Source organism: Caloenas nicobarica, chromosome 9, assembly GCF_036013445.1.
Source record: "Caloenas nicobarica isolate bCalNic1 chromosome 9, bCalNic1.hap1, whole genome shotgun sequence".
NCBI classification, from domain to species: domain Eukaryota; kingdom Metazoa; phylum Chordata; class Aves; order Columbiformes; family Columbidae; genus Caloenas; species Caloenas nicobarica.
Window position 1 is genome coordinate 16,429,793 of NC_088253.1, and position 24,079 is coordinate 16,453,871.

At 49.7% G+C, this 24,079-nt stretch overlaps 2 protein-coding genes across 2 annotated transcripts; one reads left to right on the forward strand and one right to left on the reverse strand.

The window, feature by feature from the left end:
* Nucleotides 1–929: 929 nt before the first annotated feature.
* Nucleotides 930–5,303, reverse strand: LOC135992198 (uncharacterized). Its single transcript, XM_065641195.1, has 7 exons — nucleotides 5,232–5,303; nucleotides 4,430–4,759; nucleotides 3,604–3,873; nucleotides 3,182–3,235; nucleotides 2,531–2,647; nucleotides 1,989–2,035; nucleotides 930–1,681 (listed from the first exon to the last, which is right to left on the reverse strand). Exons 1-7 carry the CDS (start codon nucleotides 5,290–5,292, stop codon nucleotides 1,493–1,495), a joined length of 1,068 nt encoding a protein of 355 aa, XP_065497267.1. The 5' UTR covers nucleotides 5,293–5,303; the 3' UTR covers nucleotides 930–1,492.
* A 3,084-nt stretch (nucleotides 5,304–8,387) lies between these two features.
* On the forward strand, nucleotides 8,388–20,857 carry GFOD2 (Gfo/Idh/MocA-like oxidoreductase domain containing 2). Its single transcript, XM_065640995.1, has 3 exons — nucleotides 8,388–8,468; nucleotides 11,813–12,156; nucleotides 18,600–20,857. Exons 2-3 carry the CDS (start codon nucleotides 11,898–11,900, stop codon nucleotides 19,496–19,498), a joined length of 1,158 nt encoding a protein of 385 aa, XP_065497067.1. The 5' UTR covers nucleotides 8,388–8,468; nucleotides 11,813–11,897; the 3' UTR covers nucleotides 19,499–20,857.
* Nucleotides 20,858–24,079: the final 3,222 nt, after the last annotated feature.

Genomic DNA, 24,079 nt, shown 5'->3' on the forward strand with positions numbered 1-24,079 from the left:
TCGGGAGGGTGTGATGGCCACCCTCATGTCCCATCCGAGTGCAAGCAATGGGTTTTCTTGCCATGAGCATGGGGTGGGAGCCATGGCTGAGTGGTGTCTGCTCTAAGCCAAATCCCATGGACCTCTGGGCATGTAGTTTGGAAACAGCCCCCAAGGAGCAAAGGGCAGTGCGATGTTCTGGAGATCTTCCATCTTGCTTCCTTTCTGCAGCCAGGAGGAGACCTGGCACAACACCTTCGAAACTCAGTTCCTCCTCCAGCTCCATCAGGAGCTGCTGCTGAGGTTTTGGCAGCATTTCATACCTGCCCGTTTAACTTAATCCTTCCCTTTCCAAGCCAGGGCACCCCTAGGGATCCTCTTCCTTCTCCACCTGCTCCTCCTCCATGGTTGCAGGTACCCAGGAGGAGGCTGGTGAGGATGTCCTGCAGTTTGGTGGAGCCTGGTTCTGCTTTGCATCCCTGGGCAGCACTTCCCCAGCAACCTTGATGCCTCTATGAGCCTCTCCAGTTCGACAGTTCGACCCTCACATCCCACCCCCTTTTGCACTGGTTGCTCTCCCCAAATATTTGGGATTTTTTCCCAAATTTTTCCTGTTCCATAGCCCTTGCCTGTGTCCTCCTGGCCTCGTGTGACCTGAGCTCTGGCCCCAGGACACTGGGAGCTCCACCACCACTGATTTGGGGACGTTTCCCATGGGTAGCTGCTCTGACACTGGACTGTGGAGAAACCAGAAAGTCTCCAGGGGTGGGTGACTATTCCTGCTGGACTTCAGCTGGGTTTCCATCAGCAATACAGAACTGGAAACACTGAGGGCAAAAGAGCAAAAGATCACTTTTTTTTTCTTTTTTTTTTTCCTAAATTACAGGAAAGCTCTACATGCACAAGGACATCCGTCCAATCTTGGTATGAAGCAGATCTACATGGGTCGCTGCAGCAGCACCTGTGTGGCACCTCTGCGAAGCAAATGATGCTTTCCCATCCTTGCTCCTTGCGTTTCAAGCCAGTGAACCAGAGCAAGGTCAACCCACATGACAGCAGGTGCCTGCTCCAGCAAAAATCCAGAAAATTGCTCCAGGACTTTTCCAGTGCCAAGAAGAGCTTCTCATGGCCACCCCAGCCAGCATGTCCAGCACTAAGGGGACACGGAATGCTTTGTGCGCCATGGTGGCCACGCAGTGCACAGACATTGCTGAAACACGGTGCAAGTTGCTAGAAGTGCCCATTGATGACCTGAGGCCATGAAAGGAGTTGCCGAGGCTCAGTGCTGCTTGGAGCTGCGGAAAGGCAAAGGGAAAACCGGCTGGAAGAGCTCTGTCCTCACCTTGAGAGATGGCATCTTCCGGGGGAATGCAAAGCACAGCGGTGCAGCCGTTTGGGGATAAATAGGTGACTTTGGTCACCAAGACTGCAGTTCTGTATGAGCTAATGCCTAGTTTTTGGGGCTGAAGACCCAGACAGACATACAATAAGCTGCTTGTCCCTCCCTTCTCCCTCATTTGCCGTCTCCCTCAGGGGAGACATCCACCCCTGCGTCGGCAGGACCAGCATCCTCACTCTTCTGCTGTTGTTGCAATGGTTTGATCTCGGTGTAAACAATGTCAGAAGAGGTGGGTTTAGTCCCCTTCTTTTCGAACTTCAGGTTGGCGTAGGTCAGGTCCTCTGTCCCTGTCACCGGGGCTGCCTGCAGGGGAGAGAACAATGAGCAGAGCCCTGGCTTTCCCTTCTGCATCTCCCCTGCTAATATTTTTTCCACTGGCACAACTATTTGCACTTATCCAGCTTGCTCAGAGGTGCCACCTATTCAGGAGCTCATAAGCCCCTACTTAATAGGAATTACTAAGTGTTTAGGACTACGTTTTCCAAAAGCAAAGCTGATTTTATTCTGAAATCCTTTAAATGGGTATTCAACAGCCAGTGGTTTGTTTTTTGGTTTTTGGTTTTTTTACAGGGAGAAGGAAACAATATGTGCAAAGCCCTCCCTGGCTTACCGTGCTGAGCTGATTTTCCTCTGCCACTTCCCTGCTTGCGAGCTTTCCTGATAAAAGAAACATAGTTTAAATAGTAGTTCAAATAATTGTAATTATTTTAAATAAAGAAAACATCTGCTTTGGTCCTGCTTTTGTTGCAGGAAAGGATGGGGCTCAGCAGCTGGCTGGCTCTGAAGATGGCCAAGGGGCAGGAGGGGTTGGCAGAGATTTAAAAGCCCTTGGAGGGGCTGGAGAAGAGTTCTGAGCTGGACACTTCTGGAAATGTAGTGATGTGCAAGACCTGTTTCACTTACACCGTGGCTTGTGCCATAACTGGACTCTGACCAGCAGTTGGCCACAGGGAAGGGAACGGGTGAACCTTCTCCCCACTCCGGGACAGCTTGTCCAGGAGGACAGGCTCATGCAGGGAACACCGAGTGAGCAGGAGCAGTAGGATATCAAAGATAGACATCTCCTAAGGCCAGGCTTGCCCAGACAAGGTGAGGAGGAGATGCTGACTGGCTCCCACAGGAGTTGGGGGCTCGGCACAGGCTCAGCCTTACCTTTTCTGTTCTTTCTGTGCTGCCACAGCAGAAAGCAAATTATCGGCATGTAAAGAAGCGTCCCGACCACTAAGCCGAAGATGATACACACCGGGTAGTGGAGTCCTGCACACAAAACTATCACAGAGGCACTTGTGAGCCACCATCCCCCCGTGCAGGGACACATGCTGCCATTGCCTCTTTCAGGGGCAACAGTTCTTTTCCAAATTTGGGCTTCCAGACCCCAAATCACCCGCACAGCCCCAGGGTGCTGACAAAATCCAGTGGGGAACGGTCTCCAAAAACTCATCTAAACTCAGCCAGGGGGTTGGTCAGAGCATCAGATTCCCCATCCCTGGAGGCATTCAAGACCAGGCTGGACAGGGTTCTGAGCAACCTGATCTGGGTGAAGATGTCCCTGCTCATGGCAGGGCGTTGGACTAGATGAGCTTTGAAGGTCCTTTCCAATCCAAACTATTCTGTGATTCTATGATCGGAGTCCCTTCCCAGCATCACAGCCTCTGATCCGCTGGTGCCCGCTCCAGTTTGCCAGCGGCTCCCACCCACTCACAGGAAAACATCAGGATGTGTTTCCCCCTTTGCTGCTCCTCTTCCTCCCTGAGGACACCTCCTACCCCCCACTCTTGCAGCCATGGCACTGTGGGGACTCACCTGTCCAGGTTTTCTTCTCAGTGACATTGGTCTGAAGTGCCCCAGGGTCATAGGCTGGAAGACAGAAACACAAGTGAGAAATAGCAGAGGACACTCTGCTCCCTGCTCTGCTTTGGGGCAGAGATCTGGACCCCCCCAGCCCTGGTTGTCCCTCCCGCTCCTGCCACCACAGCTCCAGCCATCTCAGCATTCAGCTGACGTGCTACAGCTGGAGTATGTGGCAGGTCCTGTTTCAAGAATCTGATGGTGCAAGCAGGTCCGTGGTGGGATGGATCTGCCAAAAGGGCCGTGCTGGGTCAGTCCCTGCCGTGCCTGGGATGCTTTCAGGGGAAATGGCGTGCAGCAGTACCAGGAAACATTCATTGTAGCATCATTATCTGCTTGTTCATCACCCCCATGATAACGTTAGCAGTGTCACTTACTGGGAACTGCTTCTTGGGTGCCATTTCCAGTGTCTGTCGAGTTTATTCTTGTGACGAACACCCTGCACCCACAGATTCCCATGCTGGCTGCGCTCTTGTCAGAACTGGTGAGTTTGGTGCAGTTTTCTTCCAGAGCCATGGTGTGGGCTTGATTCCCCATCTGCAGACCTGCAGTTTTGTACCACCTCACATGTACTATGAGATCCTCTGACCAAATCTTGAACCTGCAGTCCATGGGGACATCTGACTCTTCCAGCTGGCTGACTGTCCCTGGAGGAAAGAAAAATATAAATGTAAGTGAAATATAAGTCATATATATAACCTTGCAGGGGTTATATCCTACTGGCATGTGTTGCTCATGAGAGACGCAGTGAAGTAACTGTCCTTTCCTCCAGCAGCTGATGCTCTTTTCCAAATCTGGCTGCTAAACATTCCTCAACATTGAACATGGAAACATTGCCCATTGATCAGTGCCACCCAGCACCGTGCAGTGCACAAGCATTGCTCTGTCTCAGAAAGGACTGAAAATGGGAGAATCAGGGGGAAGACACCTCCTCCTCCTCCTGCAACCTAGGCAGAAGGGTCTTCTGGCACCCGAGCAGGACGTGCCACCGAGGCCACAGGCTCAGGCTCCACCATTTCATGGAGCGTGAGGTGGGACGGCGAGGTGAGCTGTGGGGAAATGGTCAGCCCTAGAGAAGGAAAGAAAACATAGTAGACCCCCAACCCATCCCCTCATGCTCGCTCTGGGGTACTTCAGAAGCACTCCCGAACTTTTGAGCTGCAGTCACTTCCCACCTTCTCGGCAGAGTCCTCCCTCTCTTACCTTCCTGCTCTCCTTCCTTTCTGCTGCTCTGGGCGCTGGTGGCCTTGTTTCCGTTACCAGGATTCTGGTCAGAATGTCTGTTCATGAACATGTTCCCTGTGCTCTTCATCCCGCACGCGTACGTTCCTGTATGTGCCTTGTTCACATTGCGGAAGAGGAGCCAGGAAAAACGCTGTTCCATCTCCCCACTTTTGTTCTGCTTTCCGTCATTGTTATGGGTGATATTAAACCACTCCACCTCCCCAGTGGTGCTGTTCTGGAGCAGGCACTGCAGGATGACATCTAACCCTACCGACACATCGACCGTGGCTGAAGTCTGGCAAGCGAGTCCTGCCAAAAAAAACCCAAATAAAACACCGCCAACAGCCATGGAGGGCTGGGTTGGTGCTAAGGAATATCCACATCCTCCAAGTGAAGCTGACCCCCTGCGCAGTCATCAGGCTTGTGAGCTTCTGTTTCCTTCCCCAGCCCCTGACTGTTTTCTCTCCTTGCTGCTGAAGGCAATACTGGTTCGAACCCCCAGAGCCCAAAGCTGAGTCCCCGTGGGCAGAGCCCGAAGCTGAGTCCCCGTGGGCAGAGCCCGAAGCTGAGTCCCCGTGGGCAGAGCCCGCAGGCTGGGCACAGGCAATTGCAGCAGGGGGAACCCCTCTGCAAGGCACATAGCGAGGTGCTGGTGCAGGAGTGGGGGTTAAATGATGCAAGATGAGAGGAAAAAGCAGCAGCAACCACATCCCAAACCTCCTGCAGGTGAATGCAAAGACAGGAGAGTTCCAAGCAGAGCCGAGGGCATGGGGGGACTCACTGGCGGGCAGCCAGGCGAGGAGCAGCACGGGCAGCAAGCCACCGGCCAGCTGGACCTCCATCCCGTCCTTGCGACAGCCTCGTGGTGATGATGCTGGGTGCCTGGTGGGATCGGCTGGAGGCTTCCAGCTCTCTCCACAGCCTGAGGGTCAATGCTCGGCCGGGGTGAGCTGCAGCCCTGCCCAAAGGTTCCCTCTGCACCCACAGGCTTCCCCTCACTTCCCCTTCTCTTGCTTCAGCCTGATTTTTATCTCCTCTCTTCGCTATCTTGATTCCTCCTGCAGTTTCATCCCGGCCATGTGTCCTCGGCCCTGAGACAGACCCAAATCACGCAGCTGAGCGCCACTGATGACCATTTCCCAGTATTTTATGTCACAGTCCAGTAGCTCCTGTGTCACTGGCATGGGTGGGCAAACGGGAAAGGGGTTTCCCCAGTTTCCTGCAGTGCCGCCTCCCCATGCCACCCGAATCCGCTCTGTTTTACATCAGGGAACCTTGGAGAAAGCAAGGTTGCCGTCACGACGGGGTGACGGGTTGATGTCCACCCCATTCGGTGTGCTGGCTGAGGCTGGGTTGGGATCTAAACACTCTGCCATCCCCCAAACACTGAGGACCACTGTGGTTTGACAAGGAAAGGGCTTGCTCAGAGCTTTCTAGTTGCCCACACGTGGGATGTACAAGGCCCAGCCAGGCAGGGGCCCCTGCAGCCCCCTGGTACCTTCAGCTGCAGGAATGTCCTTTCCTCCCCAGAGCTGCACTGACCATGCCAGCCATGGCTTGTCACCCCTGCCACCGAAGGGACGTGGGCAGCACAGGCAGTGGGCACAGGCCCCTCTGTGTCCACAGCCTCCGTGGGTGTAATGTCTGCTGCCCACACCACCCCTCCTCCTCTTTCGTGCTTGGAGCAAAACCCGCTCTCATTTGCCATTTCTTCCCCTTTAGTTTCCTGTCAGCATTTCCAGTAAGCACACCCTGGCCCCATTTTGAAGCTGGACCTGACATCCTCCCTTCTGCAAAGGCAAACCCCCACATCTGCATATTACATGAGTCCCCATCACCACCCACCTCATCTCGTTTTCTCTGCCCCCTTCTTCCTATCCCTGTTTTCTCCCCATTTCCTGAGATGATGCGGGATGGGAGTTCATAACCACAGCCCTCCCCAAAACAATGCGGGGACCTGTATCCTACTGGGACCATCTCCTATCACCATTGAGCACGGTCCCAACGCCACCTCCACTGCAGCATGGGGAGCAGCAAAGCCTGCCCCATAGGGATGCTCGCAAGGCAAAGACCAAAGGAGGGTTGCAGAAAGCAAGTGATGGTGGAAATTTGGGAACACTGGTGTGCCCCTGGGCTGATCCTGTACCTCTCCACATGGCAGGTGTGCTCCCAAAGTCCCATGGGCTTCTCTGGAGGGAGAGGGCACAGTCCTAGACACTTGGCTTTGGCTGCACCTCTCCACACCCCAGGTCTCCCTCGGAGCCCCCGTGCCAGACAGACACAGCCCAGCCACATGCATCTTCTGGGGGAAAAGTGTCTTTGCTGGAGCTTTTTTCCACCTGCCAGTGGAACCTCCTGGCTGAAGCACAGCTGAGGTTCCACTGGCAGGAGGGTCGTAAAATGAAACTCTTGTGGTACAAGATCCACAAGAATTACAGGTGAGAGGCTCTGTGTCTCTCTTGCTCTCCTTTCTGGACTTCTTAATCTATGCTCTTTCTGATGTTCAGTTCCTCTCTGCACTCGAGCCTTCCTCTCCTCCTGCCTTATGACTTCACAACAACACGTACTTGTTGCTTCCTTCCCTTTAACTTCTCTTCTAGTTCTCACGTTCATTGGCACTGAAGAAGCCGATCAGACACAAGGTGAACTCCTTCGCATCCTCCTCCCATCTCAGAGATGTTGGCATCAAGGATCCTGGAGCAGCCGGTACCTGTGGTCATCTTCCAAAGTCTCTGGTGCAGAAGACCAGGTGCAGACATAAGGATAAGCCTTACCTAGACTGTCCTTAGTGAGCTGGGTTCTCTGCTCAGTTAGGATAATTTTCTACATTGCAATTAGGAGAGGGAAGGAAACAGGAAGATCATTAACAGGGCTCAGTAAAGACATCAGTGATAGCAAAAACCATGAGCCCTTCCCTTTCCGTCCACAACCTCTTCCTCTCTCACAGAACTGCATGCATCCCACCAGGACTGGGGCCCTTCTCCAGCGGGCAGCACCTTCTCAGTCTTCCGAACCGTGGTGCGGACAGAACTGGGGTTGATGTCCTGCCTGCGGCTGCCTCCACAGAGCTCCTCTCCTGCCAGAGCCCCTTCCAGCTCCGTGGCAACATTTCATGATGCTCCCTGCAAAGGAGAAAGGAAATGACAATACTGACAATAGCACAGGGTGCCCCGTGTTGCCAGGCGGCAGGAGGAAGGCTGCAGTTTCTCAGCAGCTCCCTGCTCCCTTGCAGTGACCCAGGGAAACACAAAAGGTGCTCAGGAGCACCTGCCTGATGTCCTGATCTTCTCTGGGCATCGTGCTGCTCTGCGCTCCCTGGGGTGTCTGAAAACACACCTTCGGCTGCTGAGCAGAATCCTGCCCTCAGCCTGCCCATAATTAGTAACATCCTTGAGCAACGGAGACTTGCGAGATGTGGATCCCCGAGCCGAAGACGACGGCCGGGAAATCTGACTGCACAAGTTCCCTGGGTGGCTGTGATACCGAAATGTCGGCAAAAAGACTCCTAGCGCTATTTCGAAAGTGTTAAAAAGCAAGCATTCTTTATCGCGGCGCACCAGGGCTCGTACAGAGGTTTCTCTAACAAGCCGTAGTTGCTTGTCCATAAGCGACACCATCCGACCGTTCCGGGAAATTACAAGGGAGCCCAGCGCAGGGCGCGGCGGGAGGGACCGCAGCGTTCCTCCCAGGAGAGACTCAGCGGGAGCCCACCCATGAGCTGATGACGCGCCGTGCCGGCCTCCTACTGGCTGCAGGCGCTGTCCGTCGGCCCAAGACCCGCCCTCTCACCCCTGTCCGGCCGAGTGATAGGCCAGTCTCCACGCGGCAGGAGAAGCCGCTCTGGGTGCCGCCATATCCGGCGCCTCTGCCCGGCAAAGGGGCGGGGTTGCTGCGCCTGCGCGGGTCGAGCGGGGCGTCGCCGGGAGCGAGCGGCCGCCGCGGGAGCGCGCCCGGCAGGAGGATGCGCGGGGGCCGAGGCGGGGCGGCGCCGGCAGCCCCCACCCTCCACCGCCGGCAGGTAACGGCAGCTCGGGGCGCTGCCCGGGGTCCCCGGTGCGCTTGGCGGCGAGCGGGGCGCGGCTCTGCCCGAGGGCGCTGGGCCGGGCGCGGGAGGGGCTCGTGGGTTCTCGGCGGGACTCCCTCCGTGTGGGCCGGCGTGGTGAGCTGAGGTGGGGGGCGGCCTGCCCCGGCCGGCCCTCTGAGGTGAGGCGGAGGCCTTCCCGCTCCGATGGGGTGAGGTGGGGGCCTGACAGGTCCCGCCGCCTCAGGTAGAGGTGGGAGAGGAGGCCCTGCCCGCTGAGGTGAGGTGCGGGCCGGCTCTGAGGGACCCGCACACAGAGCGGCAGCCCCAGAGCGCCCCCGCCCCGGGCCGTGCCAGAGCCCCCCCGCGGGCTGCCGTGGCCCTGCCCGAGCTTTGCAGCACAGGGACCGTGTGAGGGCCCTTTTGCTTTCCACGATTTTCCCACTCCTGCTGCCTTTGCCCCGGCGGTACCTGCGGGCAGCAGTGACAGAAACGGGCCTTTGCTGCTGCACAGGGAGCAGGAAGAACGGTGCTGTGCCCGCCGCTCTTGAGCTGCGGTGGGAGTTGCTCGAGGCTTTGGAATCGTGGGTTATCACACAACCTGCTTGCACTGAGCTAAAAGCACGTTCAGTAAAGAAAGCACGCTGATCTCTTTGAGATTGACACATGACGTGCACGTGAACCGTTACATGCAGAGGTTCAGGTATATGTGTGCCAGAAGGCTGGATGAACAGTTTAACATGAAGAAATGACTTAACGTATGAGAAGAGCTCCAGCTTCTCGGGATGGACCAGTGAGGTTCCCCCAGCTCTGTTCCTGCAGAGGCTTTGCTGGCTCCCAGAGCCATGCCCGCAGTCTCCACCAGCATTTCGGTCACCTCTGCTGAGTCCTTGCAGAACTGACGGCTCTGGGGCAGCATCTGTTCTCACAGGAGGTCTCTGCAGGGCATTAATACCACTGGTGCAAGACCCCCAATACAAAGTGAGAACCTGAGTAGTTCCTCTGTAGATTTTGTCAAAGATTGTCATGCAACCTTAAGATACATGGGTATGTCACAACCAGTAACAACCTTATTACTTGTACAGGCCTTTATTACTTGTCTTTTCTTTCTTTGTAAACTCAACAGCAATGACCAGCTGAATGAAAATAATGCCCCTGCCGCTGGTGTGCTCCTTCACCACAGGCCTCACCTTCCTTGGAACCAAAATAAAACTTTTTAGGATGAATTGGAGAAGCATGAATTGCTTTCTCCTTCTGCAGAACCAGCGTTACCCTGACCAGCATCTTTTTGGACACAGGCTGTTATTCTTTTACTGCCTTTGGCCACCTGTAATGGTCCACAATGGTTTCTGCTCTTTTTACTGCGGGCAGTTTTTCTTCTTCCAGCCTGTAAATTGCCCAATATAGATGTGTGGGGCCTTCAACAATTATATTGACTGTCCATCCAGTTGCGAGATTTTATTTCTGCGTGTGACGTTTATAGAAAAAGCCTGAATACAATCCATCCTTCTTGCCAGGAAATGACCCTTTTACGTAGAATAGTAAATATTTTCAAGATCCTTTTGATACCGTCCTTATTTGAGTGTTCGGTTAAATGCTGGATAAAAAGAACTTAATTCAAATGAACTTTGTTTATCTTTATAAAGAATGACAATGACTGTATTACTACAAATCTAGCATCACACAGAACAAACAAAAAGCACACTGAATTAACTCAGTAAATATTTCATTAGGTGTTTTATCGTATCTGTAAATATTTGTGAATATTTATTTTGTAAAACACACACAAGTGCTGCTGTTTCTGCTTCCTAGTTTAATGTATATACCACACAACTACCTAGAAATCCAGTTGGGGTGGCAATTTTGTTATGCTGGTCAGTGTAGGTGCCCCCAGACTAACAAAATGCTCGTTGCATACAAAGCATTTGTACTGTGGGTACTTTGACTTGCATCCTTGGGCTTCCCAGTGTTGTGCTGGGATTTGCTTTCACACCTTTTAACTTAACATGAGTATTTTAGGATGGGGAGATGAGTAACTGTCTCTTTCCAAAAAAGACTGCAATTCTTATTGCTTGTGGGGATTTTTTTCCAGAGGTGTTGATCTGGTGTTCTTACTGGTTTTCTTTGCAACATGGCTTTTGCTTTTTCTTTATAAGCTTCTATAAAAAACTGAATTTGTCATCTTTATAAAATTAAGAAAACTTTTTCCTTACTAAAAAAATCAGAAAAGGTCAACAGTGGGTGTAGTAGATAAGAATTCAAAAAGGCACAGAACAAAAGCCAGATCGTAGGTTGCTGCAGTGTCACAGATTGAGACTGTTGACATCTCTCCTCAACATTGGTGCTCACGTGAATGCTAAAGGCAGTTCAGCCAGTTGTGGCCAGAAACAGTTCTAAGATGAACTGGCAAGTATGGATCTGAAGGGATTAATTTACTAGGGAATACTTAAAAGAAAAAAAAGAAGTCTGGCTTAACTAAGTGTTTGTGTGTAGGGAATATAATAATTGTGTGCAAACCCCAGCATTCCTGGAGATTAGATGGCGTGGGCAGAAGGAGATATTTTTAACTGTCCCAATTTAAGTAGAACTTGTAACTACCCAGAGTGGACATAGAAGAGTGCCCTTTTCCTTTCTGAAAACAGTTTTCAATATATTTTAACACTGACATTTAACTCTCCTCATTGCCTTCTTCTCCCCAGGCTAAACAAGCTCAGTGAATCCAGGCTTTCCCCACAGGGCATATTTTCTAAATGTTCTCTGGAGTGACTTAACTATTTGCCATAAAATTCTTAAGCTCGAAGTAGTTGTTTTCAGTTTGTGTATTTAATTTGGAAGAAAGATTTATGTGCCCAGAAGCTGGCCTATTATTTCTAGCTATCTCAGCCTAATAAAAGGTATTACCTCATCTTGCAAACTTTTATCTCATTTAGAGACATCATCACAACTACAGCAGCGGTGCTTTTACTGCTGCTGTGACAGATTCTATGTCCTGTCCCCTTGACGCTTCCTGCCACTCCCAGTTTGGGCCACACTGTCTCTGGTTTGTCCTGGCGTGCTGGTGTGTGTTTCTGTGCGTGTGTCCTGAGTTTTGAAGCTCAAGAGGTGCTCATGATTTGTCAAGCTGCTTTCTTACCATTCTTCTCCAGCAGGATTGTTTGACTCGTCCCTTAATATTATTTCGCTAAGGACTGCAAGGTTTTGGAGTTGTTTGTTTGTTTTCATGAGGCTCTTTGAAAATTTTGGATGCCGTATGAGGGACAGAAGCTAGCACTCAGGCTAGATGAGTTTGACGTCAAAATATGCCTTTTGTTCATACTGACTTGTAACTTTTAACATTTTAGGAGCTGTGGATGGAATGGAAAGCTGAGGAGTTGAACATTTTATCGAAGGCCTGTGTGTAGATCCTGATGCTTGAATGAACGCAGAATGAAAATGCTCCCTGGAGTGGGTGTGTTTGGAACTGGCAGCACCGCCCGGGTACTGGTACCCTTGCTGAGAGCAGAAGGCTTCTCCGTTGAAGCGCTTTGGGGGAAAACCGAAGAGGAAGCCAAACAGCTGGCAGAGGAAATGAACATCTCCTTCTACACGAGTCGGACTGACGATGTCTTGCTGCACCAGGACGTAGATTTGGTTTGCATCCATATCCCTCCACCACTAACTCGGCAAATTGCTGTGAAGGCTCTAGGTACCTTTTTATCTTTAAGGTTGAGGTTGGACCAAAAATCCATAACTCGTTGGCAGATTGAAATTTGAAACTGTTATCCCAGCACAATTCTAGTTGCACCAATGTGCAAATGCAATGCTAAAGATTTTCCGTGGAATTGGTAGTGCCATCTGCAAGAAAGGTTACCTAGATTTTTTTGTAGAAATACTATTTATAATTGCTTATAACTTTGCAAATCTTAAACCAATTGGGCTAAAATATCCCATGTCTTCTTCAAACTGAACTCATGGTGGGCAGGTTTTAGTAAAAATGAGCTGTTGTCAGAGATGATGATGATAAGGGAGTAAAATGTTTTTATGCCTCTTAAAAAAACAAAAACAAAAAAACCAACCCACAACCAACCAACAAAACCCAAACAACTTAAGTTGCTTAATTAATTTCATATCTTCCCACGTTTTACAATAAGAAAGCCAGATTCACCTGGGGTGGGGAGGTAGTTAAGCTCTGCTTTCTGTTTTCCCCACAAATAAAACCAACCTTGAAAGTTAAAATCCTTTGGAAAAAAAAAATGTTTGCATACACTCAGTAGGATCTTGTGAGGTAGGACCTAAATTCTCTGCAGATGCTGCTTTTGGCCAGCGTGCTGTGTCCTGCTCTCTCTGGACAGCCATGTCTGGAGGAATCCTTCCACCTGAAGCAGAAGGGCAGATGCTGGGGGAAGAGGAGATGTTGGGGACTGCAGGAGGAATCCAGCAAGATGGGCTGGGAGAGAAGGGACGACACCCCAAACTGGTTGGGCAGGGATGTGGGAGCCAACTGCCTGGGTATCCTGATACTTCTTAATTCTGCAGCGTGTGGCTTTGTAGTGTTAATGTCCTCTCACATGGTACAGCGTGGGTGTGAGTTTGCATCTAATTCTGTAAATAATAAGTGTGATATTTTTACTGTCCTTACAGGAGTTCCACATGAGTTCATTTTAGGATGGGTAATATCGCAAACCACATGAGCTGGGGTGGTTTGTTGTTCTTAGCCTCTTTGCTCTGCAGTAATTTGTTTTGGAAGTAAACAACTCCCTGCACAAACATTTGCAATGCCACTTAGATATGCAGAGTGAGATTTTAAGCTTGTTTTGTTTTATATTGTTAGATTTATTGTACCTTGTTAGACTACTGTCCTTCAAATCTAAGGTATTCTGATTTTTTAATATTTGTAAGTTAGAATTTATCTCTTTAAATATGCTAAAAGTTCTTTTAAACACTTGTTAGGTAATAAGTGTTTCACTAGTTCTCATGGCTTTTGATGGTCAAGTGGGCTAAAAGAAGAGGATTGAACCTTTTCTGGTGAATTATTAACTAAAATGAATTGAGATTCTTTCTTTGGAGGCTGGGAAGCCGTAAGAGGGCATTATCCAGAGGAGGAAAGGGAGATAAAGCTGGTGCAGAAGAACAGAGGTGACATGGGTGCTTAACTGCAGGCATAGATACGTTGAAAAAGCTGGGGAAGTCAATGGATGGAGTAGTAAAGTGCAGTTTATTCTGCACTTCTGTCTGTCCTGAAATGTTCTGATCTGCAAACCGATGCAGGCAGCTCAGACCCAATGTGATGCTGACCTTTCAGCTTTCTAGGTTCATTGCAATGGTATTTATAGATCTGCTACCAAGTATGTTGTGACGTACTTTGAGCCAGCGTTGGATGGCTTGCCATGACTGAGCACTCAGAAGGAACACAAAAGCAGGGTAGGGCCAAAGATGGCAAGGATGTTTTCTCTGAAAGTTCAGATTGTTACAGTGATGTTTGTAATTTGAGAATTCTTGTCTCTGAAGTGTGCCTGATAGACTGGTGTTTACTAGAGGAGAGACTGGGTGTTGGAACAAATCAGATGTGGAGCAGTGGTAACCGTCTTGTGTGTTTCATTTTGTTGAGGCGTTTTTGGTTGGTTTTAAAGTGCTTACACTTTTATTACTTAATTGTATACTTTTTAATACTTTCATTTTTATTTATTTATTTTTAATCTGCTTATATTTTTATTTCTGGCAAAGAGGAGAGCCTCAGTTTTTCCAGGTGGTGCACTTTGCTTACATAATTATCTTACTGACAGGCATCCATAAACAACCCTGGGTACAACTTTGGCATGACGGGGAAAAAGCAGTAACGCTGGATTGGGTTCATGAACTAGAGAGAACAGATCAAAGCCCAGAGGATAATTTAAATTAAGATCAGTGTAATCTTATGGTTGATCTCCACAACAAGCAAAGTAAGAAGCTATCCTAAAATTTGTCCTTCTTTTGATCTCAGAGGAACTAAATTAATTTCACGAAATGCCTGTGGTGTGGTTCCTGTCCCACAGTTAAAATGCATCCACCTTTGCATGAGGTGAGCCCAGTGCTGAGTTACTGGCTGGGGTGGAATGTAAAACATGGGATGTTTGTGTGTGAGGTGATGTTCAGGGAGGCAGAACATGAGAAGTCCCCAGAGTAAAATTTATTTGGGATGCTAAAGGTAATGCTGCTGCACGTACTGAGCCCAGCTGTCAAATGGATGGTTTGTGGAGTGGCTACAGGGAAACCATTTACTTGTCTCTCGTGGTTTATACTGGTTGATTACATCATTTAAGACATCTTTACAACGTAGATTGACCCTCTGATTTTTTTGAAGTCCCTACAAATTATAGTAGATATATGTTAATTATGAAGGAAAGAGTCAGAAAGGACTTGATCAGTGCTTTGTGTTGAGACAAGCCCAGGTTTCCTGTTCTTGAAACAGGATGAACAAGCGTGCTGTGAGTGCTCTTTGCATATTGTGCTTCCCATCTCTGTAACAAGTAGCATGGAAGTCTTTTCAAACCACAGGCAAACAAGAAATGAAATGCAGGAGTGCGTTTTGGAATAAGTGTTCATTCATTGGGAAACTTCTAAAGCAAGTATGTCTGAAACAGCCGGTTATTTGGGAAGGCTCCTCAGACACTCCCAACTTTTTATGGTGGACAAGGCACGGGTCTGGTGCGCTTCAACAGCACCCGTGATGGCTCTGGGCAGCGTCCACCAAGTAGGGCGAGAAAGCAGCGAGTTTTCTGTGCTTGCATTTTTATTAACTAGGACTGTAAAATACTTGACATGTGGCAGATTTTCGATGTGGTGTGGCTAACCAGCTGCAGAAGCTGGTGCCTCGGTGCTGGTAGACGGTATGGATCTGACTAGAGACATAAGATTCCTTTAGGAGAAAATTGTCTAGTTTATTTTTTGCTCTTCAAAAAGTCTTGGCTCGCCTATTTTTGATGGCTTCCACGGGATGTGAACACACTTTGAATCCTGTATTTCATTGGATGATTTGGCTATGTTATACTAACCAGAGTCAAAAGACTTTGTTTAAATGTTTAGCTTATTTACTAAGTCAAGATTTGGTTTGAAAATTCTTGGAATGGAGCAGGTGCTTATGCCCCTGAACATGGGAGCAGGTGGATGGTTTGTTTAAGGACTCCTGGCAGTGGTGACCTTTTACTGTCTTTTCCTTCCCTCTTACTGCAACAACCAGTTGAACAGCCATAAACAGCAGGACTTCAGTGGAGCGCTGGTCTGCAGGAGCTGATGTGCTCCCCGCAGACAGCGTTCACTCCAAGGTGCGCACAGAGAAGACCCTGAGGCATGTTGTTGGGGCAGCCTGGGATGCGCTTCATGGCAGGCAGCAGAGCTGCTGCTGTCCTCGGTCGCTGCTGCCGAGGTGGGGAGATCCAAGCGTACAGTCCCATCTCCTTCCTCTTGGGTGTGCAGTGCAGGGCCCTCTGTGGGCTTAGACCCACCTGTGAGCTGGTTTAACCCGCTCGCTTGGAAAGAGGAAGCTTCCTTTTCTAAACCGGGCTCAGTTGGTGAGCTGAACTGGCTCACAGAGGGCTCCGACGAGCACCAGAACCCCATGGTGGCTCTCATGTTTCCTAGCTCGTGGGAACCTCAACAGAATATTTTGAAGCAGTGATTTAAGAAAACAATATGATACAAAGTTCAGATTATTCGTTATCCAAATAATAGTGACAAGACGAGGGTTGTAAGTTGCTCTGTCTCAGAAAGCAGAAGTCATGCCCATTATGTTGATAAGGGACCTCGTAGCCATCTCTGACTTGGCCCTTGTCTTTGCTGCATGGCCGCCTCTGTGAGCCTGGGGGCAGCTGAGGGGCTGTCCCACTGAGGGTGACTGCAGGATTACCCCAGAGATGTTCCGGTGTACCCAGGTCCCCATCCTGGCATTCCGGTGGCACTCAGTGGGATGTGCCGAGCTGCCCGTGCACTGCTCTGCCATCCCAAAAAAAGGCATCAGCCAGTTTTAGCTCCTCAAGTGGCTCAACCTATGCTGGCCAAAAGAGCACAGTGCTGATGTGAGGGTGGGTAGCAGGACAAGGACAGCCCAGTGTCACTGACTGCCCAGTGTGGAATGGCTGTCCCCTGGATGGCCGAGGTGGCTCAGCCCTCTCTGCTCTTGGACCCCACTGCAGGGACCCAGCTCCCTTTGTGTGGACACTGTCAGGCTCCTCAAAGAGCCAACTTGGGGCAATAACTTGCCAGAAGAAGAGCCAAGATGAGTGAATATTTCCATGCTGGGTTTGTACCCTGAGCTGTCTCCGGTGCTGCTGAATATGTGGTGAGGGTGTTGGGGTTGTGCAACAGGGAGACCCATGCCAGCAGAGCACTAACTGCAGAGCTGTGCCCTGTCTGTATGCAGATCCAGAGTCACTTCTATTTTCTGCAAACTCTGAGAACTGCAGTCTGCTTAGGATGCTGTGAAGATCCTTTCGCTTTTTCTTTTTGCTTGTATTTTTCTGTAACCTGGCTTGAGATAAGTGCCATTTACACCAGAAGGCAGGTAAACTTGCATCTCAGGGTGCTTCAGCTGGCCTTGCAGAATATTGAACAGAGCATTGTGCCTCATCTCAGCCACAGGGTTGGGGACAGGCAAGTCAGAAATGATCCCTGATTTAGGGGGTTACCAGTGGGCAGCCAGGGTGTCCCTGGGGAGTTTGACCTTACGCTTTGTTCAGTAAAGCTTCTGTTGACTCACATCTCTTTAGCAGATTTCTTTGGAAGAGACTACTGAAAATCGTAGTCTTATAATTTTCTGGCTGGATTTTGCTTGCATATAGAAATACAGGTTCAGAGTTTTCTTTAGCTGTAGTTGTCCCCTGGCTGAGCTGGGCACAGTGATGTGTCACAGGGCTCCTGCACTGCTCAGGTTTCTGAAAGGCTTGTGCAGCACAGCCAGGAGGTGGGGTGCTGAAAGCAGGAGCTGCAGCATGGGATCTGCCTTCCCCTCTTGTGCGAGAGACCAGCTGAAGAGCTTGTGCTGGGATCTTCTCATCAGGGAGTGGATGAAAAGCTGCTCTGAGCAGGGAGCGCAGTCAGAAGCTTTCAGAGAGGTGCCTACCACAATGTGCAGTGATTCCTGCAATTCTTAGGCAGTAAGTGCGGTATGATGTGAGTGACCTCCAGGTCTGACATGACCAGCTAATGTCTGGAGACTACTAGGTGTATGCCGGGTTGTTACACTGAAAAATGTTTAGATAAGTATTTTATCAGAACGAATGTATGTGGAAAAATTAAGCCATGCCATGAGCAAAAGGTGAGGATGGGAGGGAAAGAGGGAATACCAGCAGAGCACCAGATGTAGGAATTTGGTTGAAGCTTGCACTGGGATGCTCTTTTGTATGACTTTATTTCTGCTTTATGAATTATTGACTGCTCACATTGATTCAGGCTGGGCACAAGTTGAAATGCATCAGTAGGAATAAAAACGCAGTGGGTCAGCTTGTGAGTGCAGCTCTCATCTGTGTAACTCACAGTCACCTTTGCAGTCTAATTGTATGAGTAGGCTGGATGTGCAGACCAAAATGTTTTGCTTTCCAGTTAGCGATGCTTTGGAAACAGTCCACCTACCAAAACATTATTTCTAATTTGTGTATTCTGTACACAGGCCACTAAGTATCTTGTATGTCCTATTTCTACTAATGTATTTAAGATAATAGTGATAGTAAATAAAATAGTGATGGTGAAATACAAAGTGAAAATCAAATCTCCCCTTCACTCGCCTCTTCCCTGAAGGGTATATGGCTGGGTTGTTTTTTTTTTTTCCTCTGGCTGTACAGGTATTCAAATAATTTTATAGCTACAATGTGCAAATAGTGTCTTGTTTTGATGCCATGTGGTGACATTTGGCCGTTTACCTTTCATGATGTAAAAATCCTCTCTTTATTTGGAGCCTCTCTCTGTGGGAGTTTCTCAGCTCTGCAGCTGGAGCATCTTGGAAGCAGCTTTGAGTCCTGCTGCACTTGGCATTCCTATTTTAGTTCCCAGACCTTTGCCTTTGAAATAGTAGCAGGAAAGCCTGACTCTTAAAAACACTATTTCTTGACAACCTTTTGGGCATCTGAGCATGTTTTGCTTGTGTGTGCTATATTTTTTTTTTTTCCATTTGTGCTGCAGGAATAGGGAAGAATGTGATCTGTGAGAAAGCTGCTACCTCTGTGGATGCCTTCAGGATGGTCACAGCTGCCAGGTATTACCCCAAGCTGATGAGCATTGTTGGCAATGTTCTCCGTTTCTTGCCTGCCTTTGTGAAGATGAAGCAGTTGATAGAAGAACACTACGTGGGCAACGTGATGATCTGTGACGTACGGGTTTATGGGGGAAGCCTGCTCAGCCACAAGTACAACTGGATCTGCGACGAGCTGATGGGAGGAGGAGGTCTGCATACGATGGGAACCTACATCATTGACCTCCTAACTCACCTCATCGGCAGGAGAGCAGAGAAGGTCCACGGTTTGCTCAAGACTTTTGTGAAGCAGAACACAGCTATCAGTGGGATCCGCCACGTCACTAGCGATGACTTCTGCTTTTTCCAGATGCTAATGAGCGAGGGTGTCTGTTGCACTGTGACACTCAACTTCAACATGCCTGGATCGTTCATCCATGAAGTCATGATCGTTGGGTCTACTGGGCGACTCATAGCTCGCGGGACGGACTTGTATGGGCAGAAAAACACCGCGCTCCAAGAAGAACTACTGTTTACAGACTCTCTGACTGTCAACAAGGGTCTTTTGGACAAGGGGTTTAAAGACATCCCGCTGTTGTACCTAAAAGGGATGGTGTACATGGTGCAAGCACTGCGGCAGTCTTTCCAAGACCAGGATGACCGTCGGACTTGGGATCATAAACCTGTCTCCATGGCAGCCTCTTTTGAAGATGGTCTGTACATGCAGAGTGTAGTAGAGGCCATCAAGAAATCCAGCAGGTCAGGGGAGTGGGAGGCTGTGGAGGTGATGACCGAGGAACCAGATGCTAATCAAAACCTCTGCGAGGCACTTCAGAGAAATAACTTATGAGTAATCCCTGCTTTGGAAAACAGGACAATTACCACTTCTGGCTGTAATGTAAAAAAACTCCGTTTTTAAGATATGTAGATTCTTATTTAATAACTTGAGTTCCTTGTTTTTTTAAAACATGTAAAATATGTCATGTTCTAATAGCAACTGTTCTGATTTCAATTGTTTAAAGAGTCTTAAATGTTTCCATTTTTGCAAATGTTTAATTTTTGTCTTGGAGACTGATAGGAAAACTTGAATTGCCCTTTGCACTTGCAGTAGCTGGAGTGAAGCATGGGATCTCTGCCGTTGCACGGCTTGAAGTGGGACGCAACCCCTGTGGCACAAGTTGCTTATTTTAACAATTTTAATATGAGAACGTGTAGGCCAAGATCAGGGATTATCTGTTGTTCAGATTACTTTTCTTTTTCTCTTGGAGACTAAGTTTTATTCCTCAGTTTGTAAAATTTTATAAAAGAGTTTAGTGATATAACAGGTCTCTAAACTCCTATAGGACAAAAAGTAGAAGGAATGAATTAAAATTTGTAACATAAAGATCAGCCTTCTGGCTTCCTGCACGTGGCAAATGTCTTTCAAATTCATTTAAACTGGTATTTTATTTAAATGATGCTATGAATTCTCTGACAGTGTCTTGGCAGGAAAATCTTCAGCAAGTCTGTGATTTGTGCTATTCTTCCGTATCCGTAGACATTATTCCTTCTACTCAAGAGGCTGCCTGCAGCCAGCAGCTTTTTTCCATAAGCTCTGTGTCCATTGGTTGTGTTTACTGCCTGGCAGCACCGGTGCTGTGACTGCGGGGCCACGTTCTCCTCCCTGTGACTGTTAAATGCCTTCTGGGGTGACGGGGTTCCCACACTGTCGTGGGTGATGAAGTTGTACAGCATTAACCTTCCAGGGACCTGAAGATGGAGGTAAGGAGGAATTTCCTACCTCTTGCAGCTCTCTTAACGTCCCGGCTGAGTAATTATCACACTACACACATCCTGATAGCTGAGAGAATGGGGGCTGAGCTGTCATGGGTAAGTTTGCTCTTCATCTCAAACACTGGATATTAACCCTCTGGCCCTGCCCGTCCTCACACCCTTCTGCAGCTTGTGTCCAGTGGAGAGTTCTGTTGGCAGATCATGGGTGGAAGCTCGTTCCGTTTGAGATAACGTTTCTCTCTGAGGCAGGTATGCGGAAGGTCTAGTCCAATTTTACTACATTTCTTTTGTGTACTTGAAAGGTTTTTTTTAATGTATTTCCCACTAAATTGTAACCCTGTGTATTTATGTATATTAACATGCAAACTGCTGTTTCATAAGCTGGTCCTTCCTAAAAAATATCTTGTTTTCTACAGAAATAAAAAGTTGTGTTTGTTGAGGGCATTCTTCATGCAGCTGTGTGCTTGTGTTTGATTTGGTCAAGCTCAAACCATCCTAATAAATGTGAACAGGAGACATAGAGCAGGGGCTCAGTACCTGTTGAATCCTTCTCTATTTCTGTGCTCTTCTGCTGGTAGCTTGGGTGCATAAAAAAAAGTAGGAGATCGCTCTGTGCTGTCCTAGCAAGTGTTACTCATTTATCACCAAGGGAAAGTCCCACCAGAAGATATGTTTCCCACCTCTTTGCTGTTTCCCGCAGACTACAACTGCCAAGCACCAAGATCCTCCTGCCTATCTTGGACTTAGCATGTCAACTTTTGTGATTAACAGGATCTTTATTTTTCTGCCTGACTCATAGAAGCTGCTGGAGGACACCAACCAAGACACAAACTCCCTGTGGTATTGCTGGGACTGCTTTCTTTGCTCACCATATAAGTCTGGTATTTACCTTCAGGTATTTACTCTCAACACATTAACACTCTGACTGACAAAGTCTCCTGCCGTGCTGTTTTAAAGGTAGGAGCACGGCTGCTCCTGTGCTCTGCGCAATCTCATCTCCCCTGTGAGCTGGATGGAGATGGCAAATGGTTGGCATTTATTCAACGCCCCAGCTGTGCAGCAGTGAAAGCTGCATCTCTGCAAACCTCTTGCAGGTTGAGGACTGGTGTTCCTGCCATCGCTCTGAGCATCTAATGATGCCTGTGTGCGATGTAAAGTGGGTGAGATAATGTCTCCTGAGCTCACCTGGATGTCACTGCCTTTATGCAGACAGAACAGCTCTGGCTTATTTCATGCCAGTTTAGGATCTGTTTTGAAGCTGTCCTTGGACTGAGAGCCTTCTGTTGTGCCTTTGTCAGAACATTCTCACTGGGCAGAATGTCCTAAAGTTCAACTTCTACAGGAGAAGAAGGAACACGAAACACCTCCAGAGAGACCCAAATGATCCCAGTGGGGGAAGGAGGGTGCCCAGACTCCTGGGTGAGCAGGAGACCTGACCGTGGAAGTGTACAGAGGTGAAATGGGCTTCTCCTGGGCTGGGCACAGCCTCCCACTGCACGGGCTGAGTGGGGTGGTGGCCAAAGGAGCACGTGTCTGGATTTCCCCACGCAGTCCCTGTTCCCCTGACGCAGATGTTGTGGAAGCACCTGCTGGTTAGTGCTGCTGGCAGAGGGGACCAGGCCGCGCTCTGCTGTCTGATGGGCAGCATTGCACTGTCCCCTCCCACGTCCCCTGTGGGGGTTAACTCCAGCACCTGCTCTCAAGGCTTGTCCCCATCCTCCTGCTTTTCACATGAGGAAGGAGTGACAGTCCATGCATCCTAAGGACAAGTGACATGCAGGTATATTTTATAATGAAAAATTGCTGCTTTTTTTTTTGCCTTTTTTTTTTTTTTGGGTAAATCAGGTTCTCTGCAACCAAGAAAAAAAAAAAAAAAAGAAAAGGGGAAAACCAGTAAACCCGCAGTTGTTTGTATGGGCAGGTGCTGATCACCACCCTGCAGGTCAGGCTGGAGTAGCCACACAGGAGGCAGAAAGCTGCCTGGCTATTTGTATTGAGGAAAGAGCGGTGGCACCAGGTGAGCTGCGTATCTGAGCATCCTGTCGATATCAAACTGCATGGATTTGTCACCCGCTCCTGGTACTGGGATCTCTGGCATGCAGGTACCTGCAGAAGGAGTGAGTGCATCAACAGCCCAGCCACCTCCTCGGAGCCAGGCTGTTTGCACCAGCAGGATGCCAGGTCCCCACCCAGTGGGATGGCTGTTCTGGGTCTCCAGCCTGGTCTCCTGCTTGGAGCAGGCCTGTCACCAGCTCCAGCTCAGGCTGCCTGTCGTTTTGTCCCACCAAGTCTTGGAAAACAATTCTGGAACCTGAAGACTGTGGAGTCAGCTGTCCTAGGGTGAAGGGTCCTGCTCTGTTTGGCCAGGCCACCTAAGAGGTTCAGGAGAAAACCCAAGGGCAGAGCTGCTGCAAACGGTGACCCAGATATATCTAACCCGTGTCTCTAAAAGCTAGAGGCAAGGGCACAAGAAACAGCACAAGGTGACACAACCTGCACAGGCAAGGGCAAAGCCTCCATTTCTGAGGGGATTAGCTATAGGGACCAGCATGTCACCGGCAGGACAAGGCCAGGTCCTTGGGGAGGAATACAGGAGCTGGGTAAACCTTGGAGCTCACCCTCCAGATGTGGAGCAGTTGCCCTCCCAGCGGCTGCAGGCACCTGGCTTGGCTGTGCCAGCCCAGGGACTTCATCTTCTTCTGCTGATGGGTCCATCAGCTCTGGCATGTCGAAGTTGATGTACTGGTACAAGGGTCGCAGGCGTGGCCGTTGTCCTGGTGAGGTACAAGAAGACCCCAACGCTGAAAACCACTTCCCTGCCAGGGCTTTGCTGTAGCTCACGAGCTGCAGCAGCACTGGGAGGAGAGGAAGAGTATTACTCCTGCCAGGAGGGGAGCCGTGCCCTTGAACTGAGGCTGCCTGGTGGGATAAAAGCCAGGGATACATGGCCACATCTCAGAGACAAAACAGCAGCTGGAGGGAAAAACCATGGCAAGCCTGCCTGGGAATCACAGTGCCCAGCTGAGAACTCACCAGTGGCAGAGCCTTCATCATCGCCCAGCCCAGGGGGATGCTGCCTGGTCTGGGAGCAGCAGAAGAGCTGGGGACCACCCTGTTGTACTATGGGTCCAGCCTTAGACCAGCATCAAACCAGCCAAAGCCCTGGCCGTGCCAGCCCGGCCCAGCTTTGCTCACCCAGCATGTCCTGGGCTGCGGCCCCTCTGCGGGGGCGCAGGCTTCTCGCACGTCTCTTTTTCTTTGTTTTCTTCTGCTTGGCAGAGAGGTCAGCATCGCCTCCAAGGGCACCTGGCTCCTGGGCGGTGGGATGTGCCCTCTGGAAATCGGGGTGCTGCAACAGGAGCACTTGTGCGTTGACCCTGAGGGACAGAAACCAGCTGTGGGGCAGGGCCAGCTTGGGGTCCAGCTGCAGTGGGAAATGGAGCCCTGTAGCAAACTGGGGGGCTCTGTGTTCTGACACAGGAGCCGTGTCCAAGCGCAGCCCGTGCTATGGTGCAGCCGTGCCTGGGGCTGGCTGGCACCGCTCTGTTCCTGCCCGGGCCGTGCTGGTTCACCTCACTGGCTGGACTTGGACGTGGCTGGTGGTCACTGGCTGTGGCTGATGGATGGCTTGGGGCTACTGAATTGTCATAGGTACCAT

Bases quoted from the DNA above. Each gene is read 5' to 3' on its own strand.
- GFOD2 (XM_065640995.1), top strand. From the start codon at position 11,898: ATGAAAATGCTCCCTGGAGTGGGTGTGTTTGGAACTGGCAGCACCGCC. The intron at 12,157-18,599 runs GTACCTTTTTAT...TTTGTGCTGCAG, and splicing joins AATTGCTGTGAAGGCTCTAG to GAATAGGGAAGAATGTGATC.
- LOC135992198 (XM_065641195.1), bottom strand. From the start codon at position 5,292: ATGGAGGTCCAGCTGGCCGGTGGCTTGCTGCCCGTGCTGCTCCTCGCC. The intron at 2,036-2,530 runs GTAAGGCTGAGC...TTCTTTTATCAG, and splicing joins GCACAGAAAGAACAGAAAAG to GAAAGCTCGCAAGCAGGGAA. The intron at 1,682-1,988 runs GTAAGCCAGGGA...TCTCCCCTGCAG, and splicing joins AGGAAAATCAGCTCAGCACG to GCAGCCCCGGTGACAGGGAC.